Source organism: Alosa pseudoharengus, unplaced genomic scaffold, assembly GCF_046254945.1.
Source record: "Alosa pseudoharengus isolate Yale_2024_CS ecotype anadromous, Long Island Sound unplaced genomic scaffold, YU_APseudo_1.1 YU_APseudo_1.1_scf_21, whole genome shotgun sequence".
Lineage (NCBI taxonomy): Eukaryota > Metazoa > Chordata > Actinopteri > Clupeiformes > Clupeidae > Alosa > Alosa pseudoharengus.
This window is the reverse complement of record NW_027468674.1, coordinates 29,893,338-29,910,249: the sequence shown is the minus strand read 5'-3', so window position 1 is coordinate 29,910,249 and position 16,912 is coordinate 29,893,338. Positions and strand designations below refer to the sequence as shown.

General features: G+C 41.4%; 1 protein-coding gene across 1 annotated transcript in view; it reads right to left on the bottom strand.

Moving 5' to 3' along the window:
- wdr90 (WD repeat domain 90) overlaps window positions 1–16,620 on the bottom strand; it is a 53,121-nt gene extending 36,501 nt beyond the window's left edge. The window contains 11 exon segments of the mRNA XM_076298546.1: window positions 601–669; window positions 901–975; window positions 1,208–1,405; window positions 2,279–2,385; window positions 2,645–2,712; window positions 6,439–6,565; window positions 6,729–6,899; window positions 14,673–14,811; window positions 15,036–15,212; window positions 15,576–15,667; window positions 16,240–16,620. Of these exon segments, the coding sequence (XP_076154661.1) occupies window positions 601–669; window positions 901–975; window positions 1,208–1,405; window positions 2,279–2,385; window positions 2,645–2,712; window positions 6,439–6,565; window positions 6,729–6,899; window positions 14,673–14,811; window positions 15,036–15,212; window positions 15,576–15,667; window positions 16,240–16,252 (1,236 nt within the window). The 5' untranslated portion in view covers window positions 16,253–16,620.
- Between the last annotated feature and the right edge of the window lie 292 nt (window positions 16,621–16,912).

Sequence of the window (16,912 nt, the reverse complement as noted above, 5' to 3'; positions counted from 1 at the left end):
ACTATTCACAACTACCACCATCATTATCATCTAGTTTCCAAGGTGTGTGCACAGGTAGATAGATGGATGTATAGATAGATACTTTAGTCATACCGAGGGACATTTTAATAATTTAAACAGTTTAGTTAGCTGGCTAGCTAGCTAGCAGCTGGCTGAGTTTGTGTAATTTCCTGAAGTGGAAAGAGATTTTGTTCAGGCCTTAATAGATATCATTTGTTTGAAAATAAATCGTTTCTATTCTTTCCTCTTAATTCCATGTGTTGCAACTCTCGCTGGTAACTTTGTTAACTTATCCAGCAAACTATTAAAAATTCAGGACTGTATCAAAACACTGCAACTCTCGCTTGCCCTCGAACTAGTCCATCTTCCTGTTTCCGCTTTGTCGCGCTCGTCTGAAAAAAAATGAGTGGTGCGCTACCTCGCGCTACCTGGCTAAAATCCTGGCGCGCCAGCAAGATCTACGTCATTTTGACGTCACGGTGTCGCGCTACCGGTCGGGTGCGTCGAGTATGTAGAAGCCTTATAGGGTGGAAGTGACAGTGTCTGACGGTGGATGAGACTGTATATGGATGGATGGAGTATGTGTATGTATGTACTCACATTCTTCATGGTTTTGCCTCCAAAGCCGATGATCTTATTCAGACGTAGTATTGGGTCAGGGTGCAGCTTCTAAGCATCAACACAAACAAAAACACACACACACACATACAGAGGGGACAATTAATATTTAGAGAACAAAAGTGAAGTGTGACTGGATTATTTTAATTTTATTTCATTAGACACAGAAACCACACACACCTGTGTTTGTGTTTGTGTTTATGTTTATGTGTGTGTGTGTGTGTGTGTGTGTGTGTGTGTGTATGTGTGTGTATGTGTGTGTGCCGTTTCCAAACGCCTCACCCGTTGTTTACTGGCTTGTTTACTGGCTTTGGAGGCAGGCAAAGAGATGGGACGGGATACCTCAGCAGACAACACCTAAAACATGCCCAGTGTCAGTATAGAAAATAAACAAATGGACCGTTGACTCTCCTTGCTTTGGGCTTTAGTCATTTTTGTAACAAAAATGACTAAATTACAATTTATCGGCCTTAAGGTGTATCAGCCCACTGGGAAAATGCTCGGTATTCCAAAGAGCCAGCCCAGTCCCGACAGAAATTCTCCAAACATGACACAAAGAGGAACTAATTTATAACACACACACACACACCTCCAGCAGTGGCGAGTGGGATTGCGAGACTGGAGAGCGAACAGTGATGACGTCTTGGTCTTGGTCCGTGGGCGGGGCGAACACGTGCACCCCTCCGTCGTCCACACCCCCACCGTCTCCCCCCGCACCAATGGTGCTCAGCGGCGCCACCTCAGGCAGAGATGGGGTCAACAGGGTCACCTTCTTCTGCTTGAGCCGCTGGGGAGACAGGTGCGTGCGTGCGCACACACACACGCACACACACACACACACACACACACAACAGGAGGGAACACACACACACACACACACACACACACACACACACACACAACAGGAGGGAACACACACACACACACACACACACACACACACACACACACACACACAACCAGGAGGGAACACACACACACAACCAGGAGGGAACACACACACACACACACACACACACACACACACACACACACACACACACACACACACACACACACACACACACACACACACACAACCAGGAGGGAACACACACACACACACACACACACACACACACACACACACAAAATCAAAGAAAGTTTGTGAGTGGGCAGCCAGACTGTGGTGCGGCTCTCCTGCAGGGTTTCATGCTGCTGAGTTAGTCTCATCACACCTCCATCTGTTCCCCACTAAGCCTGTCACTCACTTAGACTGAGACGGAGACCCTCACCGTCTCCAGAGAGCAACGGAGAGAGACACCGGCATGATTTAGATTACGTCTCTGTGTCCAAGTAAGGAGTTCCAAATAAGGGAGATGCAACAACATTGCTTTGTTTTGTTTTTCAGTCAGAAACCCCATCTCTATATCATATATACACAGATTAAAGAGGAAATCATACAACGTTTCTTTTAAAAACGGTTGGTGTTGCCGGAGATTACACACTACATTGAAACCATGTGGGCACACAGACACAGACACACACGCACAGACAGACAGACACACACACTCACAGCAGACAACATGTACACACACACATACAATCACCACCAGGAAAGAACACATACACACACACGCACGCACGCACGCACGCACACACACACGGACAGAGTTCTTACAGGTCTGGGAGTGGTAATCTGCTGGATGAGTGAGACTCTGTCGCGAACAGGTTTGCTGAGGTTCACACACAAACTCTCCTGCCTATCTGGGCTACCACGGACGTCAGCTGCAAGCACACAAACACACACACAAACGTGTGTATATAAGTGTTTTTGAGTGCAAGTGTGTGTGAAGAGATTTTTGGACAAAACAATCACTGGTGGAATGTGTAATGTGTGTGTGTGTGTGTGTGTGTATGTGTGTATGTGTGTGTGTGTGTGTGTGTGTGTGTGTGTGTGTGTGTGTGTGTGTGTGTGTGTGTGTGTGTGTGTGTGTGAGTGAGTGTGTAATAGTGCAAAGCTAAGTAGGAGAAAAATGTCTCTCACTCTTTGCTTGGTTAGTTTCTCCTTTCTGAATGGAATCAAATGGCATCTTCATTCCGTCAGAGGGGAACCTGTACACACAGACACACACACACACACACACACATCAAATATAAACATAGACTGCATTGATTTCCGTTTCAGGCACACACTTGGCTGAGAATGCCCAGCATAAAGCAATCCAGAAGAAAAACAGACTGGTAATCAACATTCATTTCCACACAAAATGTACCTTTCAACCAGTATTGCCATCAGCATAATTTGCTAGCTATCAAATCAAGACTGGTATGTCCAGCTAACGTAACGTTTGCATAGTAGGAGGCAATGGTTTACATGTCAAAGAAATCTTATGACAAATGAAAGGTTTTTGGTCATATTTTCAGTATTTTCAGTTCAAATCATATTTGCTGTTGTTGCAGGCAGTTCACTGCGCCGGGATTAGTGTGTGCTTCACCTCACTGTGTGTTCACTGTGTGCTGAGTGTGTTTCACTAATTCACGGATTGGGATAAATGCAGAGACCAAATTTCCCTCACAGGATCAAAAGAGTATATATACTTATACTTACTTATACTTAAAGGAATTATCCGGGGTAAAATGCACTTTAGATCAATTTACAGATGATTGGGAGTACATACGTTAAGTTGACATCCAAATCATGTCATTCGGATGTGTTTTGAGAAAGTTCGATTTTACCGTTTTTAGTCAAAACTCGTTAGCCTGGAAGTGACCCGGGCATGTCATTTCGCCGCTACAAAACGCTATTTTTATACCTCTTCTACAGTTCCAAACAACATTACACTTACGTGGTGGTGAGTAGAGGGTCCCTAAAGCCAAACCGAAGTATCCCGAGGTCTTTATGTGGTCGGATAGAGAGTCCAGAATGAATTTCATCAACCCAGTACCTTTCCGGAAATGTTGCCATCTTTGTTGCCATCTTTGCTCCCATCTTCAGGGGAAAGTCCGTAGGAGTCGTGTGGAGTAACACGCTCTGGAAATTCACAATTCAAAACATAGTCCAGTATTTCTTTCGAAATTGAAATTAAGTTGTATGGACTGGACTAAGTTTTTTTTTTTTTTTTTTTTAAACGGCGACGAAATTGTGAATTTCCAGAGCGTGTTACTCCACAGTAGCAATGGCAGCAAAGATGGCAACATTTCCGGAAAGGTACTGGCTTGATGAAATTCATTCTGGCGCGCGCATCCGCATAGGAACAGTCGACCCGGACCGCGAACCAGGAAATGTGTGAGTAATAGTATGTATGAGTTAACCAGGATTTTAGACAGAAACAGGTAGTAAATGGGACATGAAATAGTGGGTACCGCACTACATGTCATGGAGGTGGTAAAGTATAAAGTTGTATAGTATAAAGCAGTGACAAATGAGTTTTGAGTGTTGTGAATGAAATTGCGGACTAACCACGTTACAAACAAAATGAACGCGAATACGTTAATATCCCCGCGTCAGCCTTCCCTTTAAACACAACAGTGAGAAGTGAGGTTCACTTTCTCACAAACACCATACATACAAATAGCATTAATGTAAACGTAACTACAGGACATAAGTAACATAGTTTAGTTACATATTGCTTTGGATAAAAGTCTTGAGCGATTAATTAGTGCTGGGCAGTATGACCAAAAATGTATATCACGGTATTTTTCAAAATTCTTACGGTTTCACGGTATATGACAGTATTTTTTTCCATGCATAATCAGATGTTCACAGCATTTTCTACAGGTTGAGAGAGGAATTGCTGCAGTACATTGACTAAGGATGGTCTATTTTACTGTCTCAACTGTACTAACTCCACACTAGTGGTAATGCAGTTTTGCATGGCCCCGGAAAATGATGCTGTTTACAAAGAGCCACTCATGATTCTAAAGAAGAATCTAATCAGAATGCAAAGACAATTGCAGTCAAAATACAGAACTTTTACTGTGCAAATTTCACAAACATCTTGTAGCCTATAAAACCAATACAAAAAGTAGTGCAACTTGCAATAATTATACTTTTTTGAAAATTATACAATTTAAAATAAAACCTCTCTGCTAATATGCTTACTCTATCAGAAACATGCCTTATTGTTATTGTGTGGTTTACATGACGTTAGTGGTAGGCTAACGTTAACTTCATGTGGATGTGGATGTCTTGTTAGCCTGCCATGAGCTTCGGTTCGGTTCGCTAGGCAAAACATTAACAAAAAAGTTTGTTTTGGTGATGACAGTCAGGATCATTTCTAACTAGCAGGGGTGTAAAGATTAACCGATACGTATCGGTATCCGTTTTTAACGTGTAAGATAAAACTGAAATGAACCAGTCGTTATATCGATTTACTTGTTACGAATTGGTTTACAACCTTTTCTGCTCGCTCAGACTCTCATTTACGTTCCAAGCAGCGCGTTCATCCCACGTCCGGTTTTGAAACTATACGTGGCACGGAATTGTGGGTAATGCAGTTCGTTTTTGGCTACATTCATTGCCCAAAGTTGTCAAATGACCTCATTACCCATACATCTACTGCAACTTAAGCACGTGACAACTCGCACTCGGTCGTTTGTGTTACAGTTTTTACTCTTTTGTTTTTTAAAATCCAGCGCGAAATTAAACACTAAACAGCAACGATAGACTTGTGGCATTATAGGTTTCTGCATTAGGTCTACCGTTGGAACAAAATAAACCCAGAAAGTTCATTGATATGTAGGCCAATTTTATTCTTGTAGGCTATATGAGAAAAGGCCAAGAGTGTCTTAAGCACTGTTTTATTTCATTTCGGTATTGTCTTACCTCAACAAGGCTACAGCTCCATGAAAACAATCAGATATAACTCTATAAAATCTATAAAGTCTATAAAAAAATGTTGTATTTGGCTGCTGTGTTTGACTGAAATGTAGACTATTCTTTTTTCATTTCAATATATGAAACAAACCTCAGTTTAGATAATCATATTCACACATTTTTTGCCTAATTGACAACCATGACCATGATAACTGATAATATAAAATTAATGTGCACCTTGAGCAAATGATAAAAAATCTTTCAGAATGATTTCCATTCTTGAACTGCATCAAATCGCATCGAATCGTACTGAATCGTTTTTTATGAACATGTATCTTTTCTTGTATCGAATTGTGCCCATGTATCTAGATGCGAATCGTATCGTCTTTTACATGAGAGATTCACACCCCTACTAACTAGCCAGCTAGTATTGCTCAGTGCATGTCTATAACATGCTTTACTTGCTACCTGGATAATTTCAGCGAATATTCTTAAGGTGAGATGAATGATAAGATCATTAAACTTCACTGTGTTCGGTGGGTTGCTAAAACGACATCACCTACTAGCCAGCTAGTTACAGCCAGAGCCATATAAAGGTTACAGCTGTTGAACAATCTCAATAGAATTTTCGTGACGGTAAATCCCTTTCAATGCAGTATCCCTTAACGTTTTTCCTTAACTAAAGAAACAATTTAAGGTATTCTGTGCAACACCCTTAAATAAACCCCTTACCTAAGGAGAAATTAAGCCTTGAGGGTCATACCTCAGGGGAAAAACTTAAGGTGTTTTGTATTTACCCTCACTATTCCTCGCAGTGGCACCATGCGTGCGTGTGAAAAAAGTCCCGTCTGAAACACTGTCGCGCAGCGCAGCGTTCCAAACGTTGTGTAATCAAATACACCGGAAAATCTATATCATACCGAAAATATACACCGGTATACGGTGTGAACCGGTATACCGCTCAGCACTACGATTAATCTAAAAAAGATATGACACACAGACAGACAGACAGACAGACAGACCTGATATAGTCATAGAGGTCGTGCCAGGTGCAGCCCTTGGGGACGGGGAAGCTCATCTCCCTGGGCATCGGGGCACTGCCCTCCTCCATCACCACACCACCACGCTTCACCACCGAGTAGCACACACCTGTAGAGAGGGGGAGGAAGAGAGGGAGAGGAGAAGGAAGGAGAAAGGGATGAGAGATGAGAGGTGAGACGGATGAGAGGAACAGCATGGTGTGAGAGATAGAGGGAGAGAAAGAGAGAAAGGACTGTGTGTGTGTGTGTGTGTGTGTGTGTGTGAGACTCACCTGGGTCCAGCAGCAGGTCGCTGGTCATGGTGTTTTTAACGCTCATGTTGGCACACAGCTTCAGGGCCTTGAGGTGGCTGTAGCGGCGGTTCAGGTAGACAGAGACCAGGTAACGCAGGTCCATCACCAAACACACCCAGCGCACACACGCCGGAGCAGGTCCCACCAGACCTGCACGCACATGCACACACACGCACGCACGCACACACACACACACACACACACACACACACACACACACACACACACACACACACACACACACACACACACACACACACACACACACGCATACAAAAGCACATACACACACATCAGTAGAGATATGAAACACACAGTTGTGCCTTCTGCCTTTCAGTTTACCTATACACACCAGGGCTCTACACTAACATTTTTTTCCAGGAGCACTTGTGCGCCCAAGTTAAAAAATTTAGGAGCACAGACAAAAATTTGGGCGCACAGTCACTTCTGTACTTAACTTACACATAATCTAACATTACACTGCAGCTAACAGTTAAACATGCCAGTGCACCAATTGCGAATATTAAGAATGACTGACAGCATTTAGGCTACAGGAAACAGGATTTTAAAGATCAGTGCCTACTTTATTTTCAGTCTGTTCTATTTTCCTATATATTTTTTATCCTTTTTTTTTTTTTGCAATGCATCTGCATTGATGGGGGCAGTAGGCAAACGTTAGGCCTACTTTCGTTTTGCACTTTAGCTTGTTTTCGGTGTAAACAAACAAGCATGCGTGGAAGCCTGGAGTTGTCAGTAGCGTTCTACCTTTGAATATAATGGGAGTATTACAGGAGGCTACTTTTGTGCCTGTTCGCTACAGCTATATTTTGCATATTGCAGCCAATACGTCAACTGGGATAAAAGGCATGTTAGGTTACCTTTTCTTCTCTCACTGCATTCTCAGAATCTCATCCTGTTCCTCTTATATCCGATGAATTCGGTGGATAGAACTAATTTCTTCAATCTTTGCATCTTGGCTGGCTATTCTAACTTTACGCTTTTTCTACGCGCTCTTGGGTTTGATAGAAGCGACTACTAGCGAGTCACAACGCGAAATTGCTAACGTTGATGGGAGGTGTAGTTTTTATGCTGCATTCGCGACGTGATTCTATGTTGCAGTGTATTTTGTAGAGAAACATTGACATGGTTAGAAGTCATTCGCACCAGTGCGCCTAAATATTTTTTTGCACTCGCACGCCATCATTTTTACTCGCATGTGCGAGTGAAATGGGCGCACTGTAGAGCCCTGCACACACACATATTTCACACAAGCTGAGTCGCCAATTTGCACATCGGGAGCATTATATTGTTGAGTATTTCTCAGTCATGCTGACAACACACACACAAAAAACAAGATCAAACAGACACAAATTCACAAAGCAACTGCAAACACACACACACACACACATGCACACTATTCAGAATGTATCCCCTGTATTCATGCTTCTCTATGAAAACAGTCTAACGTATAGACCAGAAAGTCGTCTGAGGCCAGCAGGACACAACCAAATCGTTTGAGGTTGACACTGAGCCCCACATTACTCCCAATGTAGGGTTTTACTCCCAATGTGAGGTTTTCACCATTGGTGTCAAAACTACATTACTCCCAATGTAGAGGTTTTCACCATTGGTGTCAAAACTACATTACTCCCAATGTAGAGGTTTTCTAACCTGACTCTCGCCAGATGAATTTCGTTCCGCCTAGCTCCACTCATCCATCTGGGATCGATCCATTGGAGTAGTGCTTCAGAAGGCTGGGCCTTATTAAAAAAATCCTTGCATAAGATTGGATAAGCCACTTGTCCATCATCTATTGACGTGCTACTTCAACCACTCACATCGAAGCCAACCCGTGACGCTGAGAACAGTCTCACAGTAGCTTCTACGCTACGTCACATCTATGAAACTCCCGCCCTGCGTCATGATTGGCTCTACCATACAATCTTGTGCTGAAATCACTCTCAACGGAACCGATCCCAGATGGATGTGAGTATATATTAGGGTTGTCAAAATAACTGATTAATTTCGATTAATTAATTTGAGAAAAAATAACTGATTAAAAAAATGAGTGCAGATTAATCAATTCCGTATGACCTTTGACCCCGAGCCGTTCTAGTCAGTAAAAAATAGACTGTAAAATGAAGGAGAGAGAAGATAACGTGCTGCCTGGATCATTGATTGGAACATTTACTTTTAAAAAACGGCCTGATGGTGTTGATAAAAATAAAGTGTTGAAAATAAAGTCCTCTGCAATGTCTGCAGCGAGGAATTTGCATATCACCGGAGTTCATCAACTCTATAGTCGCACATCAATGCAAAGAAATAAGTGTTGACATTGAGGGTAGTGTTCATTTATTTTCATTGTGTCCCCTAGGTTATATTTGTGGCCTGAAATGCCTTGTATGTGAAAAAAAAACTTCTTCCCGAAGCACTTTTGAATTTATTTCCTCAGCATATTAGGTCATATCATAGATTATGGCCATTATTTGAACAGTGAAAATAATAATAAAAGAGTTTTTGAACTTTAATGTCACTAATGCTGATTATTCAATGAAAAATGATATATGCGATTAATTTAGATTAATTAATCACAGAGTATGTAATTAATTAGATTATTTTTTTTAATCGATTGACAGCCCTAGTATATATATATATACGTGTGTGTGTGCCTAAATGTGTGTGTGAGGGAGTGTTGCTATGTCAGACCTGCCAACCCAGAACAGATATTTTTAGTACAACTATTTCAGCTCATCTTGGTCTAGATGTGTGCAGCCAAATATCAGCGCAACATATACTGTAGTTGACTCATTTATTAATGTCAAATATCTAAATTTAAGCTGAGCGTGTAACTGAAAATAATAACTTTTTTTGTTTACCACCTTTCACAAAGATTTCATTGAATGATGCATTTAACTGGTAACAATAGTCTTGCATCATACCATTCCGTTTAGGATCACAAAGGTGGCTAAGCAACATCAGAATGTCATAAACACACATAGCACAGGGTAAACTGGAACTTTTGTTCACTCTTTCTTGAGTTTGTGTAGAAGTTGGCTGGTTTCAGATTTGTTGATAAATTGATTTTTCGGACTTTGATTTCTGGTGATCTGATTTTAATGTGGTTCTGCTGGTTCTTAGCCTGCTGCCTAGCAGCACGGCAGGATGAGCACAGTTTAGGTAGAGCCATTAAGAAGCGCGTAAAAAAATACAGACTGGAGGAACTAAAGACAGAGTTGGAGGCTTTGGGGGTTAACGTTGATGGACATGGACAAGACATGGATGAAAATAAAAACAAAAAGACCAAAAAGGAACTCCAAAAGCTCCTAATAAAGGAGCTGAAGCAGGTCAAGGATGGCAGAATTGGCCTGGACAAGAGGGCTAGGGAGAGGGCAGAAGGATTAACTCTGCCCATGGAAATCCCAGAAGACGTCCTAAATGTTCTTAATGACCTTGATGCATTCTTGGACAAAGAGTTGGAAGACTCTGAGAGAAAAGAACAGAGGGATGACAATGTGACAGCTGTGCTCGACAGTCTCCTAGATAAAGTGGACTCGACTCTGGGTGAGTATAATAATAATAATAATAATAATAATAATAATAATAATAATAATAATAATAAGCTTTATTTGTATAGCACCTTTCATACACAGAATGCAGCTCAAAGTGCTTTACATTTGAAGCATGTAACACAATAATAGTCAGTCAGTCATTATCAATCACCTTTCTTCATTGCTGGGGCCGTTTATGATCCACTCAGCAACATATCAAAAATATAGAAAATGACATGTCATCAACATCAACAAGACTGGCAGCCTTAACCCTCTTACCCCCCACAAGCACGCCATATGGCAACTGTGGCAAGGAAAAACTCCCATATTCCAGGAAGAAACCTTGAGCAGAACCTGACTTAATAGGGGGAGCCCATCTGCTTCTGGCTGGCTGCGCCCTCCAATAATAGCAGATGTAGAATAATCTGAAAAAGTAGTCTACAGGATAAGATGAGTTAACTAAAAGCTTTCCTGTACAGGTATGTTTTCAGATATTTTTTTAAAATATTTACTGAACTCGCCTGCTTGATGTACAGAGGCAGGGTGTTCCATAGTTTTGGGGCATAATGGATAAAATCAGCTTCTCCACTTTGTTTGTGGAGCACTTTGGGTACGATTAAAAGATTAGAATTGGATGATCTAAGTTTCCTTTGTGGTTGATAAGATATTAAAAGCTCAGAGATATATGAAGGTGCTATGCCATTCAGAGCTTTGTAAGTAATTAACATAACCTTAAAATCAATTCTATAGGAAATAGGGAGCCAGTGCAGTTCAGCCAACACAGGGGTGATGTGTTCTCTCTTCTTAGTCTTAGTTAAAAGTCTAGCCACAGAGTTCTGTATGAGTGCCAATTTCTTTAGATGTTTTTTGGGAAGACCAGTGAAAAGTGCAAGTCTAACCTGCTAGTAATAAAGGCGTGAATTAGTTTTTCTGCATCTTGTTGAGTTAAAAAGGGCCGCACTTTGGCAATGTTTCTCAAGTGGAAATAGGCTGTCTGAGTAACGTTACTGATATGGGGCTTAAAACGTATCTCTGCATCTAAGATGACACCGAGGCTTGTTACTTTTGGTTTGACCTGGTGCGCCAAGTTCCCCAGATTACTAAGAACAATATCTCGCTTTAGTTTTGGTCCAACCAAAAGTACCTCTGTTTTGTCATCATTTAGTTTCAAAAATGTTTTGCTCATCCACTGATTAATGGAGGTTAGGCATGCAGTGAGGGAGCAAAGGCCATCTGGGTTAGTTGGCTCCACAGAAATATACAATTGGGTATCATCTGCATAGCTGTGGAAGTTTACATTACGCTGACTTATGACGTTTCCCAATGGAAGCATATATAGGGAAAATAGCAGGGGACCAAGGCAGCTCCCCTGGGCCACACCAAAAGGCAAGTCATGTTTTTCAGACACATGATCTCCTAGACTGATATAAAAATCTCTACCAGTAATGTAGGTTTGAAACCAGTTTAGAGCATTATCAGAGAGACCCACCCACTTCGCAAGGTGGTGAATTAGGATGCTATGATCAATGGTGTCAAATGCCACACTCAAATCCAGAAGAATAAGGATTGAGACTTTGTTTGAGTCAGTAGCCAGTCTGAGATCACTGACTATTTTTTACTAGAGCCGTTTCTGTGCTGTGATTTGATCTAAATTGCTGATTGGAATTTTTCAAGGATACTGTTTTCGTTGAGGAAGGTATTTAACTGATTACAAACAACTTTTTCAAGTACTTTGCTCAGGAACGGTAGATTTGATATAGGCCTGTAGTTGCTCAGATTGGTATGGTCAAGATTTGACTTTTTAAGTAAAGATTTCACAACAGCGGTTTTAAAAGCAGTTGGAAATATACCTGTTTCTAATGAGGTATTTATTACCTTGAGAATAAAGGGAGCTAAGCTATCATATACTTTTTTGAGGAATCTAGTAGGGATTGGATCTAAAACACATGTTGAGGAGCCGGTTTGAGTTATAATTTTACCAAGCTCAGATTGAGTAATAGTGCTAAAGGACCTTAATTTTGGAGGCTGTTTTTGGGTACTATCAAACATATTACTTGTGTTACCAATAGCCTCCCTTATAGAAATGACTTTGTTTTTGAAGAAGTCTGCAAATTCTTCGCATCTTAGAGAGGATGCCTGACTGAGTGTATCAAAAGGTGTTTGATGCAATAGCCTATCAATGGTAGAGAACAACACCCTAGAGTTTCCGCTGTTTTCAACAATTACCTTAGAGAAGTGGTTCCTTCTCTCATTCCGAATAGCTCTATTATAATTTGCTATTTTTTCTTTTAGAATGGCACGGTGAACCTGTAACTTAGTTTTTCTCCATGTTCTCTCAGCTTTTCTACATGATCTTTTTAGATCATGGATATTTTCGTTCATCCAAGGTGTCCGTTTGCTACAGGGCCTTTTTTTAGTCTTTAAGGGTGCCACTCTGTCAAGCAGAGCGCCTAATTCACTACCATTTGATCAATGGGATGATGTAAAATATCTAAATTTATTAGATATAGAAGACATCTGCTTGTATTGAGTGTAAGAAGTAGCCTTGCATCACCAGAACCAACTTGAGCTCGGAGCAATAAGTGGGCTACGTTAAAAGTATGCTCACATTTAAAACATCAAAATGGTTCAGCATTGAATTTGAATAAATTGTTCCCCCATTATGTTTAGCTTCAGAAGGACTGAAAGACAAAGGAGAAAAGGAGATAGTGTTGAGGCCAGAGGTTGGAGACAGGAAGGAGGAGGCCGAGCGGGAAGCCAATTTGTGGAGTGCCAGAGAGAACCACAAAGGTTCCGTCCCCAGGAGGAGGTTTCGGGGGGCCAGACACAGCAGCAGGCGACTGACTGCGTGAATATTGACAAGGACTTAACCATCAAAAACCATCAATAAAACCGATACAATTTGTAGTGATCTTAATGTTTCTCCAACCTTGAAATGTTTTTTTGAGTAGCACCTCATGCTGAGAAAAAAAAAAATTGCTCACGTTGGCCTTCGTGCATGCAGCCAAAAACAGACATAGCCATACACAAGATACATTTTGGATAGTGACCCATCTTTAAGGTCGCATATCTATCTAAATTTGATCCAAGGTGTTCCTGAAAATGCAAACTGAATCTTTTACAGTAGCTCTACAATTTTGACAATCTGTTTTAGAGCTTAATAATCCTGACTTGTGAAAAACAGTTGTGTTGATGGGGACTGATGTGGATATGTTGTCCATTTACTTATATCTATTCAATCATGTCTGGTCTATTATTACCTCTTTTCAATCCATTATTATTAGATATTTCTTTTGTAAAGAAATACATCTATCCCTCATGATATGCCAACATATTTAATACACCTGAATATAGGCTAAAGTAGATAGAGGATTATGGACATCTGCTGTTGTCAGGGTGCTGGCTATCCCTTAAAAGCAGTTTAAGGGGATAGCCAAAGGGGTAGTTTCCTACCCGTAACTACAAAGTTGCTAGTTCGGTAATCGCCTAGAGATAGCCTCTCAGACAATGGCAGAAGTGCCGTTTGTCATGTTATCAGGTTATGTGGCATCAAAATGATTTTGGAAACATAATGTTACGGTCAAAATATTGTTAAGGGTGCCTTTAACACACAAAAGCCTACATGTTTTTTTTTTTTTTTTTCGAAAATACATTCAATATTCAATTCTTACATGCTGACTAATACAGATGACTGATTGTAAATGGTTACATTTGGAATTGGAAATATCTGAGCTCCCTGAGAGCATTTTGGTTATGAAAACTTTACTGTAACCACCAGAGACACATGGAAAATATAATGCTAACTGAAATAAGTGCTGAACAAGTAATAACTTTCCAAGACAACATCCCACTCTTTGGATATTTTTAGTTTCGCAAAACGGCTGGGGGAATGCAAATTTTCGAGTGAACACAAGCTCACCTCATCAAGTCTTTCATTTAACCCACCGTTGGACGAAGACCAAACAGGCCAATCACTATGCTCTGTCTGTCATTCTCAATTGTCACTTTCTCTCTTTCTCTAACCCTTGCATGAAATAGATCAGCAGAGATTCTAATTCACATGCTCGCTCCATGGAGCTTTCCGGAGAAGTTGGATGTTTGCTCGTTTTTGCGTAGTTTTAAGTAAAAAAATCGAAATCGTACAGCCGTACTTTGATATGAAAATGCGTGGTTGATACGCAAAATGCGTACAGGTTGGCAGGTCCGCTGTGTGTGTGTGTAAACATCTCTGCATGTGAAAGAGCATCTCTTTAAATATTGGGGATGGGCTGTACCAGATTGTGTGTGCAAATATCAGTGATGTGACCCTAATTGTTTATGTTTAACCATTTTGTTGTATTGACATTGTGTGTGTGTGTGTGTGTGTGTTGTTTACCCTGTTTGGCCGTGCGTGCCGTGCTCTCGTACACAGAGCCCTGTGCTGAGCCGCAGATGAAGGGGAGCTGCAAGCAGGTGGAGCTGGATTTGAACTCCTTGAACATGTTGGAGAAGGACACCCGGATCACCTGACCCTCCTACTCACACACTCACACACACACACAATTGAATACAGTACATACAAGTTAGCAGCACATGCATGTATGCACTCACAAGCCATTTGCTTCCTGATCTGATGAAGTCAATCAGAGGGCAAACATGCTCCCAGAGCACATCAATCAACCAATTAAAGTGTTATTGTGCTATGGACCCCCTTCAAAATGGCATGCTTCATCTTAACGGGTTTATCATAAAAAATGACCTCTGCGACCACGTCCAGGTGCACCACAAAGTGTTTCCCTGGAGAGGGCCGGAAGAGCAGATAGAAGTAGCGTCCAGTCAGGCCCAGCGACTGGCTGCTGCTCTTGGGCAGCAGGATGTAGTTACTGGCCGGAACAGAGCCACGGATCCGGAACACGGAGCACTTGAGGGTTTTATCCTGCGGAGGAAAAGGCACACAACAGCGGGAGGGTCAGAACTGGGTCAACCACTCCTCCAGCACGAGAGGTGATGCAAACAACATTCTTGATGTTGGTCTAAAATTATATGTAGAATATTCAGGATTTGGCATGCTACAAACCAGATGCATTGTGCGTGTGAATAACAGCTGTTGGATATCATGATTTATGAACAGTAACAGTAATGTTTAAATGAAGGTTAGTGGTCAAAATGAGAGACAAAGTCAACTGGTGTCATCTCAGCTATATACACCTGTACAGCAAAGATGAAAAGGTGTGGCTCCAACATTACCATGTAAACAAATAGACATAGTGGTGAATGTTGGGAAGGTTTAGTAAGGTACCATGTAAGAAGTGACGTCTCCCTCTCGGCTGGATCTCTTCCACTCCTCCACGTGCACATGTTTGAAGATGTTGACATAAGGATGTTGCCAGGCTGTGGGTGTCATGGGAACACCAGGGGCAGATCACAACACAAGAGATTACATCTGATTGTAATCACAAGGGTTTCACCAACCCCGTGCTTTAAACATAACATAATAAACACATGTACTTCCACTTTAATGGTATAGGTTAAATTTGTGGAAAATAAGGTAGCAGGTAGAGATTTAACATCACTCAAAGCTCAGAGACCAGCATTGCTGGCAGTCATGCTACTGTTAGTCATTAGTGATGATCATATGATAATGAAATATGAATAAAGCAATAGAACACCTAAAAGAGCGCAGTAACGCCAATCTGGTCCTGTTGTTTATTTGACATTTAGTGATACTGCACGGGCGTGTAATCATCCCTGTTGGATAATGTATTCTCAGCCTTATACAGTTACACACGTCATGCAATAGATGAAAACATTCTGCACTGCTAATGTTAACTAAGATGTACTCTCCACCACCAGACATAAATAAAAGGATCTTGGGTAACACTGAGTGACGTTAACGTTAAGTTTCTCTGAACACGCACAATAAGCAAGTTAGGTAATGTTAGTGTCCTGCACATTTTCCTTACCCCTTGAAGACATAACTTTTTTCGATCCCTGTAGACAGCAAGTAACTAGCACTAGCCTAGCTGAGGATAAGTTAACTCAGCACAATCCAGTGAGACTGACGAGCCAAAACACGCAAATAACTACCTATGCTAGCTAGCTGTCCTATCTATCGATAGCTAGTTAACTAACGTTAGGCAAGAAAAGTTAACGTTAGCTTTTAATTGGTTCACCGCGACAATGTCACCTGTTGATGTTTCTACTTGCACAAAGATGTGGCGTTAACGATAAATACATTATACAATTGTGCGCTGTATCTTCTTATCTCTCACGCACTAAAAACAACCTAGATTTAGCGAGTTTGGCTCAAACTGCAGCCTTCAGAAGGATGATTACAACAAATCTTGCTTCTCCCGCGACTGCGACCGCCGCTGTTTTCAACGGTAGTGCGTAACATCTACGTTCTACGTCGACCCCGAGATCACTGCTGGGAAATGTAGTGTATTTCAAAGTGCGAGGGACCTTCTGAAGAGGCCCTTTAGAGCAGGGGTCCCCAACCTTTTATACAATGGACCGGTTTGATTCCTATTTTTTTTTTTTACGGACCGGCGGGGGGTTCGGGGGTTCCATGTTCCATATGTGTTGTGCATGCATTACTTAAAAAAGAACTAGCTCCAGTTATGTATGAACAGTGAA